At 26.1% G+C, this 13,277-nt stretch overlaps 1 protein-coding gene across 3 annotated transcripts; it reads right to left on the bottom strand.

The window, feature by feature from the left end:
- Positions 1–989: 989 nt before the first annotated feature.
- Pten (phosphatase and tensin-like protein) lies at positions 990–13,251 on the bottom strand. Of its 3 annotated transcripts, none has more exons than XM_075821462.1 (6): positions 12,542–13,251; positions 4,280–4,577; positions 2,872–4,174; positions 2,736–2,820; positions 2,354–2,678; positions 990–2,285 (listed from the first exon to the last, which is right to left on the bottom strand). In XM_075821462.1, the coding sequence occupies exons 2-6, from the start codon at positions 4,383–4,385 to the stop codon at positions 2,266–2,268; spliced, it is 1,839 nt and encodes a 612-aa protein (XP_075677577.1). In that variant the 5' UTR covers positions 4,386–4,577; positions 12,542–13,251; the 3' UTR covers positions 990–2,265. The 3 variants fall into 3 exon arrangements, with proteins under 3 accessions (XP_075677577.1, XP_075677578.1, XP_075677579.1); XM_075821463.1 differs by lacking the exon at positions 12,542–13,251 and adding an exon at positions 6,531–6,684; XM_075821464.1 differs by lacking the exon at positions 12,542–13,251 and adding an exon at positions 4,835–4,851.
- Positions 13,252–13,277: the final 26 nt, after the last annotated feature.

Below are 13,277 nucleotides of genomic sequence, written 5' to 3'. Positions count from 1 at the left end.
CATTGATCATCATTTCACTTCAAATTATTATTTTTTCATTTGATTGCTCTCACTTTTTTTTTCAGAAAAAAACCTGCACACATAATAATTTTAAAAAAACGGAAATGACATCAACGCACGGATATTCTCCATTGGTCAAATCGAATATTTGAAAAGCAAAAAAAACGATGACAACGAAAAATTTTAGCAATATTATTTTTTTTGTATAAATTTTTTTCTGAAAATTAAAAACAAATTTTTATGCTAAATCCAATATTGAATGTTATTTCATCAACAGGCCAAATGGAATGGATTATTTCTATAACGAGAAAATGATAGAAAAAAATAATAATTTCCGAATAATTATATTTTGAATCACATGATTTTAATTTAAATTTTTTTTGATACATTTTTTCGATACATTTATAGGATTGTTTAGTTATTTTTTCGTTACTAAAAAAAAATTCATTAATTCAATAATTGATCTTTAAAAAAAATTTTACATTAAAGAAAACAAGCAATTAAATTGATTTGAAGATGAAAATGATGATGATGATTTGAAAAAAAAACATCTTTTTTTTTCTTCATGTCGGTTTTCTGTGTGGTAATTATTCAATTGGGTCTAATTGTTTAAAAAACATATTTTTGTTGAAAAAAAAATATTTTCTTCTCCTCCATCCATCAATAATTGATAATTAATTAATAAATTCGAATAATAATGACTAATAAAATTAATTAATAATGAGATTAAAAAAAAGATAAGAGAATTAAATTGACAATAACACAAAATCCAAAAAAATAGTTGAAAGTGTTTTATGTGTATATGGTACGTATGTATACATTAATGTGGGAGTGTATGTGTGGGTGGTATGGATGCAGTATTCAAGGAAAAAGTGGCATTGAAAAATTTGGGCGGGAATAATGAAAACAAGGGATGGAAAGAGATAAAAAAAATCAAATGAATTAATGGATGGCGATTATGTGTAAAAGGAATTTGGGTTGATTAGTGATCACTTTTCAATCATAATTTTTTATTATTATTATCAATACAAGAATCAGGTATGATTATTTGTAACGTGTGTATGGTGGTATGTGTTGGTATCATATATAGATTTATTGAATCGATGAAAGAAAAAGAAATGCAAAACATTTTTGTCCAGTTTTTTTTTGTAGTTGAATGTGTTGATAAGATTTTAATTAATTTAAATGATTTAAACATCTAATGATATTCTGCGTTTATGATGTGTGTATGAAAATAAAAATTATTGAAATGATGAAAAAATAAGTTAAATGAAGAATTTTTTACTATGTGTTTGTGGGAGGTGTTGGTGTGATAGTCAAAAGAATAATACAATTTTTTTTGTTCCGTATTTGTGAACGAACAAATAAACAAACAAACCGACAGACAGGCGAAAAATGAATAAAATCTCTTGCTTCAAAAATCACAATTATACGATCATCATCATCATCATCATCACAATATAATGTTTTTCACCAAAGTAAGATTCATTGATTTGTGTGTGTGTATATTTATGGGAAGAGTGTGTGGTTGTATTTTAATTAAATTATTGGTAAAAAAAATCTGATAATTTTTTTCTCTATCAAAAATTAATCAACAATCATAATAATTAACGAAAAATCAAACAAAAGAAACAAAAAAAGATTTTGTTGTGCAACAAGGTCGATCATTTGTTTCTCATTCTCGGACAATCATTTTTTTGCTTCGACATTTCATGATTTTTTTTTTGGCTAAGATTCGATGATGATAAAGATGCATTAGATTCAATATCATTTCCGAGATTTTCTCACCATTTTTTTCTGATGTGAATGAGTTTATAATAATAACACAATATAATGATGTCGCGATCACATTCATCACACATACATTTTAAATCCATTGGGAATTTTTCTTTGAAAAAAAAAATCTTGAAACCACCTGTTAATGATGTCGAAGCATATTATGATTGATTTGATGAGTATGAAAAACGCAATATGAAAAATTAAAATGCGTTCGGTGTTTATGTTTCACAATATAACATTCTAAAAAAATTGATCGTAATACTTATGTGACATGATAATAAAAAGAAAAGAAAATGATGATGACACGATGATTGAATCAATCGACTAATTTGAATAATAATTACATATTTCTATCACTTATATCATTTAAATCATTCAAAATTGAATGATTTATTTGACAATGATAGAGAAGGAAGAAATGAGATTTTAATGAGGTGAGATTTTTTGAAATCAACTTTTGAATATCCATCATCAATATCAAGCTTGTCAAAGATAGGTTATTTCACCTAAATTGATTCAATAAGAAAAAAACAATCAACTTTAATCAGATATGAATAATGTATTAAATGTTTACCTTTTTTATTTTCTAAACTATTGTTATTCGTCTCAAATTCCGATGATGATGATGATTGATTTGCTTGTACCACTTGATGTTTATGATTATGATTATGATTATTCGGTTCGAAGGATGTCTGTTTCATCGTCAATGTTGAATGATTACTACTACCATTATTTAATTCCTGATCGGATGGATCATCATCATCTTCAGAGGTAATATTTTCACTTTCACTGTAACCATATGGATTGCAATTTGAATCATTACAAATATATTGATCATTCGTTGATATAATTGTAGTATCAACACCATCGAATGAATCTTGATTAAATTTTAATACAACCTGATAAATACAATTAAAATATTAAATACGAAATTGAATGCAAGCCAAAGATTTTACCTTGAAATCGGCAGGAAAAATTTTGTTAGATTTATCTTTATATGCTTGGTCGAGGTTTTCTTTCGGTAATACTAAATAAAGACTCCTAAATAAAATAGTTAAAACAAATATCATAAAAATTTTGATTGTATCATACTTTTCCTGATTAAATGTTTGCATCAAATCCGGATTGCTCATCTTTTTACCATTAAAATTCACATGATTACAAGTATTATTACACAACGATTGTGTTGATGAACTATTCGAAGACGATGTTGATGATGATTTAAAGGATGATACTGATGTGTTTGGTAGTTGTTGCGATGTAAACAAGGGATTATTATAACTTGAAATATGATTGCTACAAAAATCTTGGACATTGTTGGTTGAATCAAAAATTTCGAATGATGATTGAAATAAAATTGAATTTGCACAATCACAGGGATCAAAACTGCTTTCATTCTTGATCGAATCAAAAAATGATAAGTCAATCACAGATTGATGATCATTTGAATTTTTCCTCATGAACAATGATTTTCCGCGATTGCATTCATTGTCGATTTCTCCTGAACTGAGAGGAGTAGAAATAGGAATGGATATCCGTTCTCCATTTGGACAATGGGGACATGGTTCGGTTATGATCGTATACGTATCGGTATCGTAACCACAGCCAACAAAAAATGTGTTGAAACAAAATTGAAACAATTTCTTTTTCATTTTTTTGATATAAAATTCTAGCTTAACATCACCATGAATAATCAACGGTTGTGGTAGATTAAATAACAGAAATTTTTGGCCTTTCTTTACTTCTATTTCAAATGACTCGATTTTTTGCTTTGGTATTTGATAAATTTCACAGATCAACGTATAGGCACCACCATTATTTACCGGTATTGAAGTTAAAATCAAAGATGAAAGCCTAAACTGGCTGGGCCGATATTCGAGATTGTGCTTGACTAGGTATTCAAAATAATGAACATAACGTTTTTGTGAAGGTATTGTCACTCCTTTAAGATCACGCGTTCGTTGTCGGCCATAATATTCGAGGGCCGCATCAGCATTATCAATGCTTACAAATTTTCCTTGTTCATCAATACATTTTCCGGTATAAACAAGATATGCACAGATCATTAAACCGGTACGTCCTTTTCCTGCTTTACAATGTATGGCAGCAACATTATTTGGATCGGAATTCAACCATTTATGCAGGCTTTCACAAAATTCTTTCAACATACAAAATGGCGGTGGATTATGATCCTGAAATGAATATTGTTCCACAACCATTCCTTTAAATTTTGATATATCATAACGACGTTTTGTTTCAGAACAAAGATTGTATATTTTATAATGATTTTTATGTTTTTCTTCAAAAAATTTGACCACCTCATTAATATTGTTACGATATATTCGTTCTAATGTTTCGGCTGGAAATCCCATAGCAATTATATTCCTCGAAATATCTTTATATAATTTAAATTAAATAAGAAACATAAAATAGAGAAATGAATAAAAACAAAATAATAAAGATATAGTTCTAAGAAGTCTATATAGTTTTATATACATACAGGAAAGATCCAGATCGTAACCATCTTCTTTATAACGGAGTTTGTTTTTCGAAACAATCTCCTTGAGACCAAGGGACATTTTGAAATCATGAAAATATTCAACCATTTGGATGAATTTTTTTCTTATTCCGTATATTATATTCGTTTTTGTTCCAAATTCAAAGCTAAACGACGGATGATGATTATTGGTTGATAGTTTGGTGGATAATTTTCAAGCTATATCAACAACATTAGAAAATTCGTATGGAATAGGAAGAAAATTAAAGCAAATGGCAAATTGATGTAGTTTGTAGCGAATCTAGAGCACAAAAAAAAGAAGAAAAAGAAAATTTCAACAAAACATTCAATTAAAAATTTATTTTCGAAATAAAAAAATAAAATTAATTTTAATTTCATTAAATTACTGCTTTTTTTGAAAGTTTAATGACCAATTAAGTTAAACATTTTAGACAAAATAAAATCGTCTAGATCTTTAGTTAGATAGTTTAGTTTATTATTATGATTATTTTTCAATTAGGATTGAAATTAGATATTGAATGAATAAAAATCAATTACAATCGTGATAGCCATCAGTAAGATTGTTTATGCAAAGATATGATTGAAATTTTCAATTTATTCACGAATGCAAATCAAAATATGAATAACAGTTGAAAATAATGATTTGATCGATCGATCAATTGATCAATCAATAACAACAACAACGACAAAATATTATCATTTGAAAAGATGAAAATAAATTATTATTCAACAAAAAAAAAAGAACGGATTTTGCATTATTTTCTTTCTTTCTTGATCACTTGTTGTTGTTTTATTCGCAATTGATGACGAATTATGAAACCATAAAAAAAATGAAAACGACAAACGGAAACGGCAATCATGATGGTCATTTTTTTTTGTTGTTTCGTCGGTCGATCATCGTATTAATTTCCCTGTATCCATTGAATATGATAACAAACAATCGAAAAAAAAATATTTGAACTGAAATTGTCACCACAATATATATCATCAAAATCATGTGAACTAACCACTACCATCTTCAAAACATTTACACACACACACACACATCAACGATTTATTTTCAACATCGGAAAAACCTCATCATCATCATCGATGGTTGAATTGTTCAAATTGATAATATATTGACAAATTGACAATCAAAAAAATCAACAATTAAAGAAACAAATTTGAATCAGAAAAATTTTTTTCTTGTTGTTGAATTAATTCAACATTATTCGGCTTAATAGAAGAACATTGAAAAAAAAGATCAACAATATTATCATCTCTAACAGGACAGCCCATGCACACCGACACACACACAGAGACACTTGTCATCAACAAACATTTGGCATATTGCCCATATTATGGCAATGATATATGATGATGTTTATATAATGGTGTACGTGAAATTTTCATTTTTTTCACGTAGATATTCACGGGAAATCCATCTGCTAATGAAAAAAGAAGAAAAATTATCATTCAAAAATTTTCTTTTTACACTATTTATGTTTCGTTCTGTTCTCATATATGAAATTATCAAATCAATACCAAACAATTCAGATAGATATTAATATTTATAGAATTATATAACACACAAGGTGAAAATCTATACAAATAAATAAAAATAAAATTCAAATTTCATTAAAACATTTAATGTGAACGGAAATGGTATTGACGTAAAAGAAAATCAATAAAAAGATCAAAAAAAAATAATCCGGATCATGTGTATGTAGAATCGGATTGGCAAAAATTATTGCTATCAATGAAATTGTTGTTGTTATTGTTGTTGGCATAATTATAATTTACTAAACCTAGCAATTTCAAGCAAAACAAATCAACCATCATTAATTTTAATAAAACAAAAATCATTCATACATTCATTCATGTCATTAACCATCATTGATTATTGATTATTATTGTACATTTCTGGTGTTGGCAAAGAATTATTCACTATTTATTCAATAATATGACAAATAATGATTATGACAGATTCAAAAAATAAAAATAAGAACCAATAAAGAGTTGACAATGGAAAAAAAATTTGAAATATTAAATTCCTCATCAAATAAGCTACCAGATTAACAAATGAACATTTAATAATAATAATTTGAAATGTAAACAAAAAAAAACACACAAATTCACTGACAAATTGATGTATTTTAAATAATAATAATACAAACATGGTGAAAATGATTGAAATAATTTTGAAATGTTTAAATCAAAATTATGGAAAAACAATTTAAAACTAACTTACACATTGAACATGTGAAGAAAATTGAATTTTTTATTTTCTATAAAGAATCATTGAATCACGATGAATTATTTTTTTTTACCAAAACAAATAACAAAAACAAACAAAATACAAACTCAAAAAAAAACGAATCAAACAGAAAAAAATGATCAACGAATCGATCACATAGGAAAACAATATAATGAAATTTAAATTTTTCAAAAAAATCGTTGACAATGATTATGTTGAATAACGATAATAATAATAATAATAATAATAATGGTGATGATGATGATGATGTTGATAATGATCATCCATAATTTCTACTATAGATTATCATTATTATTCACATCATTATTATCTTAGTTTGTTTCATTTTAAAATTCCTAAATTTTAAAAAAATTTTAAACATAATTTTAAAAGAAAAAAACAACTAATGTAATCACAAAATTTCACATGATTAGAAAATGGAATGAAATAATAATAATAATAATAATAATAAAATGACGACAAGTAAAACAAACTAAAAAAAAAAATAAATAAAATTCCAGTTATGCTTGAATATATTGATATAATATGTCTATGTAATAAAACACACACATTGGTGGATATTAAAAATATATTCAATTGGATTTATGTGTTATGATGAGGATTTTCTTTTCTACTTCTTCTTGTCGTTGGTGGAGGTGGTTGTTATTGTTGTTGTCGTCTTTATCATAACCGACAATTGATGATGATGATGGTGTTTGGTGATGATGATGATGAACACGACGACAACCAACCAACCAACAACAATAACAATAATAATAAAATGATGCTTTGGAGCGGCGCCGTAAATATCACTGTGTGTATATATCACAAGAATATATTATATAGAAACATAACAAACTAAACACATACACATATAATCCTCATCATCTTTATATTTTTTGCATCTCAATCTTCAAAATATACAACAATTGAAGAGACAAAAGAGTGGTATGAATGTAAATGTAAATGTGTGTGAATGAATAGTGGATCCTAGCTTTTGAGATTCAAGTCACAGCTAGTTTATTCTCGATTATTATATATGAATCCTCTATATATCTTTTCTCTCTTTTTTTTCAATCGTTCTTTCTCTTCATTTATATATCTATGTTTCCAAGTCTTATTGTTGTTGATGTTGTGTGTAGGATGCTAGTAACGGAGTGGTTAAATATCATATATAAAAGTGATAACATTGATGGCTGCCGAAACATGTTCGTTGTGGTGGTGGTTGATAATAATAATAATAATGTGATTGGATTCAATCAAATTGAAAAAAAATGATTACTTAAGAAAAATGAAATATTCGTAAAACGGCAACATTAAAAGATTGGAAAACACCTAGAAAATAAGTTCTCATTTAAAAAAAATGCTGTAGGTGGAATTTGAAAGATAAAACCAAAAAAAAAGAAAGATTTTATAATAAAATTTTTATTTCGATTCCGGATATATTCGACCCACAATGATATTATATTTGGCTGTACAGATATTAGGCAATTAGACAGAAACAAAATGAATTCGATTTTAGACATTATTGATCTATATTTTCTTTAAGATCTAACTGTATTTCCATTTAAAGGTTTTTCTTTGATTATTTCTTTGTCTCTTTCGCTCCATTTAGGTTTTATTCAAAAAAAACATTTCCTGGTTTCGAAATTCAAAATTTTCTATTCTATTTTTTTCATCATAAAGAATCTAGCAATAAGAACCAATGAAAAAAACGAATGAATGAACCTAATATTTATTCACTAGTTCAAACTGGATTTAAGGATTCACAATCATCACGAACACACATATATTCTCCAAAATATTCACATAAAGAGACAAACACCACTACTATAGTATTTTTTTTGAAAAATTGAATTTAATCGTGAAAAAAATTAATAAAATTTAAGATAACAAAACAAATCCAAAATGATAAATACAAATAAAACCTTTTATCATCAGTTATCATCAAAAGAAAAATTATCCGGGAATTCATTCAAATCTATTATAATCATTTCCCAGAATTTCATTTATAAATAAAGATATTTTTTTTTCTTTTAACTTCTTGGATAACAAACTCGCGCCAACCCTTTCTTCAATATTTACTCTAATATACAAGCAAAAAAAACTCATATTGGTTGGAACAATCCTCATAGATCATTGAGAACAAAAAAAAATTGTATCCAATCAATTTCCATGCTACTACAACTTGGATACCTTGCTATATTTTCATCACATACAAATATGGGATTGTATCATTATTTATTCAAATCTGCTCATACTGATTTTACACTGTAAATTTTTTAGATAAAAGAAGAAGCAAAGCAATATTACAAGAGAGTGATTTTACAATTACATTAACAAACACATCACCATTATCAACCGACAATGATGATGATCATCAACTGGATCAAACTAGTGAACACCAGAACATACATGCTATGGTTTTGACTGGTTTTTTCTTTCTTTTCTCTCTCTCATTCTTTTCAATACATTGGTTCACTCCGGTTAGATAAACATAGTGGTGATGATGATGATGTTCTTAAATTTTCATGCATGATTTTTGGTTAAATGTAGAGAATGTATTGGAATCAATTGTTTTGTATGCAATGGCATGGCATATACACATTTAATGCCATGTGGATTGCATAACCAAAAAAAAACAACAACAACAACAACGATGTCGAACGACAATAATATATCGCAAAGATAATAAAATGATGCGCATGTGATGTATATAATTACATTAACAATAACAATCAACTATGAATTTTGATATGTGCGAATGTGGATGGATCATCGGAGAGAGTGAGAATTGAAAAGAAATATAATCTTTTTATTCCTTTTTTATTTGTCAAATTTCATCTTCATTATCAATATTTTTTTTATATAAATCAACCAATTCAATTATAATCATAATCATTATGTTATAGGATTCAATTTTTTTATTTCAGCCCAAAAATCCAACACCTGTGAATAAATCAACAAGTTTGACATATTTTAAATGACAAAAAAAGTAAAAATTTAGTGATGGAAAATATAATTTTTTTTTTTGCATTTTGGCGCGCGCGACATTGGACAACAAATTAACAACCGGATATATCCTGTGAATAATTTATCAAATACCACATGTTTTCTTTTTTTTCATTATCATATCATATGAAAAAAGTTTTAAATATAAAATTATTACAACATATAATGTGAGATGATAATTTATTATGGACAATAAATCATCAAAAAAAATAATAATTTGTAATTTTTTAAAAACAAAATACTTTCTATAAAAGAAAGAAAGAAAGAAAACCCTCATTTTCAAAAGGCAATCCTGAATTTTTGACAACAAATTTTTTTTTCGGTTCATCTCCCTCTTTTTTTTTGAACCATCAAACAATAATGCAATATTACAAGTTTGATAACACTTAAAATCAAACCATTTTTCGTAGACATAGTGTCAGCATTTTTGTTTTAAAACCAACCAACAAAAAAAAATTATCATCATTAGAAAAAAAACATGGAAGCTTATTTTGTAAATTGATAAATATAACCGGAAGGTTATGATCATTATTATGATCAAGGAAATCAAGTTTACATGCATGTATCTGGTATTATAATAGCACAGTGAAAAAATTCAGAAAAAATTACAATCAATTGAATCCAACCTTGATTTAATTGGATCCAATGTTCAAATATGCTAAATATATTTATCTAATTAACAAATAGATGAATATAAGAGAAAAAAAACATACAACAGTTATCATTTTTTTTCCTAATTCAATGATTTTATGATAAATCATCATCATCATCGATTTCATATTGATATTAATTCTGATAATCTTTTTTTTGTTTTTATTCCAACTAATATATTGATGATACCTAAATCTTTTTTTTTATATTTAAAATATTATCATAATGTATGTTCGGAAAATGCAATAAATAAAAATGATAATAAAGTATGGATGGATAAAACACACACACTACTTCAACAATATTCAAGTGTAGATGGATGATTTTTTTTTGTTTTGTTTGATGATAATAATAATCATCATAAATGATGATATTTATTATGGATCATCATCATCATAATTGAATAGTCGTATAAGAGAAAGAAGAAAAGAATAGAAAAAAAATTATGATTGTAAAAAAAAAAAGAAAGAAAGAAAGGGGGAATAGAGATATTGCACAATCGAATCAATCAAATCAAATCAAATAGATTAATCAATCAATGAATATCAATAATTATCAATGATAATGATATCAACCTAAATTATTGTATATATCATTATGATGGCGTATTTTTTTCAAAATTTCTTCAAACATCAAAAAAAAAAAAACGATGAAATCATATCCAAATGTGAAATGAATTTTCATTATTAATCACTTGATGATGGATATAGGATACAGTCGTGTATGATGATGATGATGATCTGAATTCATTTTATACAATCATTATTCACAAATATAAAAAAAAAGATAAACAAGTCACATTGATAGATTATATGCATACACGAAATGAGACATTCAATGAAATGAAAACAGAACCAGAAAAAATAAATTATCCTCGATAAGAAACAAAAAAGAAAAGAAAAAAAAAGAAAATTGGGTCGATATCATCATCATCATCATAATCATCATCAAATAATTAATTATTTTAAATTGAATTATTTAAAAAAAATGATTTCACATCATTATCATTATCATAGTGACTAATCACTATCAATGAAATTGAATAAAAATTATTATTTTTTTCAAAATCGAATGCTGAATTTCGTTTTTGAATCCACAAAAAAAACTGTGGAATAGAAAAAAAACCGTTAACAACCTTGATTTCTTACGAAATTCTAAGTCTTATCCAAATCGATCAATGTCAATCAACCGGGCAACCAAAGTAAATTTTTGAATTCACCAAAAACAACCTAAGCAACCAGAAAAAAAAGTAAATGTCATGGAAATAAACATTGAATTTATCATTGTTTGTTGATTTAAAAGAAAATTGTCGATGTCAAAAAGACAACAAATAAATTATTTTTTCTCTGATATAATCAAGGTTGTTACTATAGATGAGAGGGTGATTTTGTTGATCTTAAATCGTTATGATCATTTGCGGTACATTTACCCGACATGTTAGATTAATGATATTTTAAAGAAAATTTTTTTCTTTTGTTCCTTTTCTTTTCTTTTTTTTTTTTTGATCATAAAATATTATCAATGTTTGTAAATGGCTTACACAATTTTATCGATCCTATCAGTTAAGAAAGAAAAAAAAATCGACATTATCGAACGTTTATTGGATGATGAAGAAAAAATGATCGAATGAAAATTTCAAGCAATATATATGCAAATATACAAGGAAAATAAATTATTAAATTCTTGGAATGATAATATTCATTAGTCTATCTATTGTATGATAATTATCAAACAAAGTAAATAAATAAATAAATGAAAAATCACTCAGACCACTTAGCCTTGAATTTAGTGAAAATAAATCAATATATTCTTGATTATGCACGGACATTCAAAAAAAATATGAATTCTCTTTAAAATCATGGATCTTTTTTTCCGAAAAAATTCTTGCGACACACAGACGCAAACTTGCACAATTTCATAATTATCTTGAATAGAAAAATAAAATCGTTGACTCAAGGATGATTACCCGGAAAAATAACAATCTATTTAATTGGTTTTTTTTTCTTTCTGTATTCCCGTCTTTTTTTCATTTCGATACCAAATTTTTGAAACAAGAAAAAAAAAGACTTAAAATAATCGAATCTAACATGATGATGAGAAATGATCGATAGAGAGAGAGAGAGAGAGAGAGAGAGAAAGTTAACAAGAATTCATTTGGCATATATGAATTTTATTAATATTTGCGTGCTTCATTATTTTTTTCAAATTATAAATGACGAAATACAAGAGAATTATCATCATCAAATAAAGATAAGGAAACAAAATTGGTTACATCACCAAAAAAAAAAAAAAATCTAGCTAAATGAAAGTTATTTGTTGATGGTAAAAATAAATGTACAAACCTGAAATTGATGATAATTATGTTCCATTGGATTCAATCAAAGATAATAATCTATTCTTTTGAGGCTGGTTGTTTGAGGTTCAAACCGGTGATCACCACTTTTATTGTTAAAAAAAATTCAAAAATCAATTTTGCCATTCGCTATGTACGCGTATGATTAATTTGCAATGAAATTCAGCCAATTCAATGGCCAAAAATGATTTACAAGAACAAAATGATCAAAGTCATGGTACATTTTATTTCGCGTGTATGTATGTGTAAAATTTACACTGTAAATCAATCGATGATGATGATAAAATTATTTTTAAAAGAACCAAAAAAAAAAAAAAATCAAAACATTATCAAATTTTCAAAGTTGAATGAATCGAATAAACAATGAATGAATGAATGAATGATCGTAGAATTGGATAAAATTTGAGCATTCAGATGATCGATTTATTTGTTGTTAAATTTAATGGAATTTCTTCATTTTTTTTGTAAATGTCTTCATGTCATGTTTCATTAATATTCGAAAAATTTTAATTGGCTCATCATATTTGGTGAGAAAATATTCTCATTAAAACAAAAACAAAAAATGCTAATGGATGAATGAAAAATGTCACAAAAGTTCAACAAATTAACATTGTTATGATTATAACAACAACAATAGGGAAAAAAACAAAACAAAACAAAACAGAAAAAAAAACAGAAAAGAAAATAAACAACAAAGCAACATGATCCATGAAGTGTTTCAGGAT

This window comes from Dermatophagoides pteronyssinus, unplaced genomic scaffold (assembly GCF_027571235.1).
Source record: "Dermatophagoides pteronyssinus isolate colony J.1.1.1.1 unplaced genomic scaffold, Derpt_VIB-CSIC_2022.12 sq0010, whole genome shotgun sequence".
NCBI classification, from domain to species: Eukaryota; Metazoa; Arthropoda; class Arachnida; order Sarcoptiformes; family Pyroglyphidae; genus Dermatophagoides; species Dermatophagoides pteronyssinus.
Note: the sequence above shows the minus strand (reverse complement) of the source record. Positions and strands in the feature narration are given on the sequence as shown.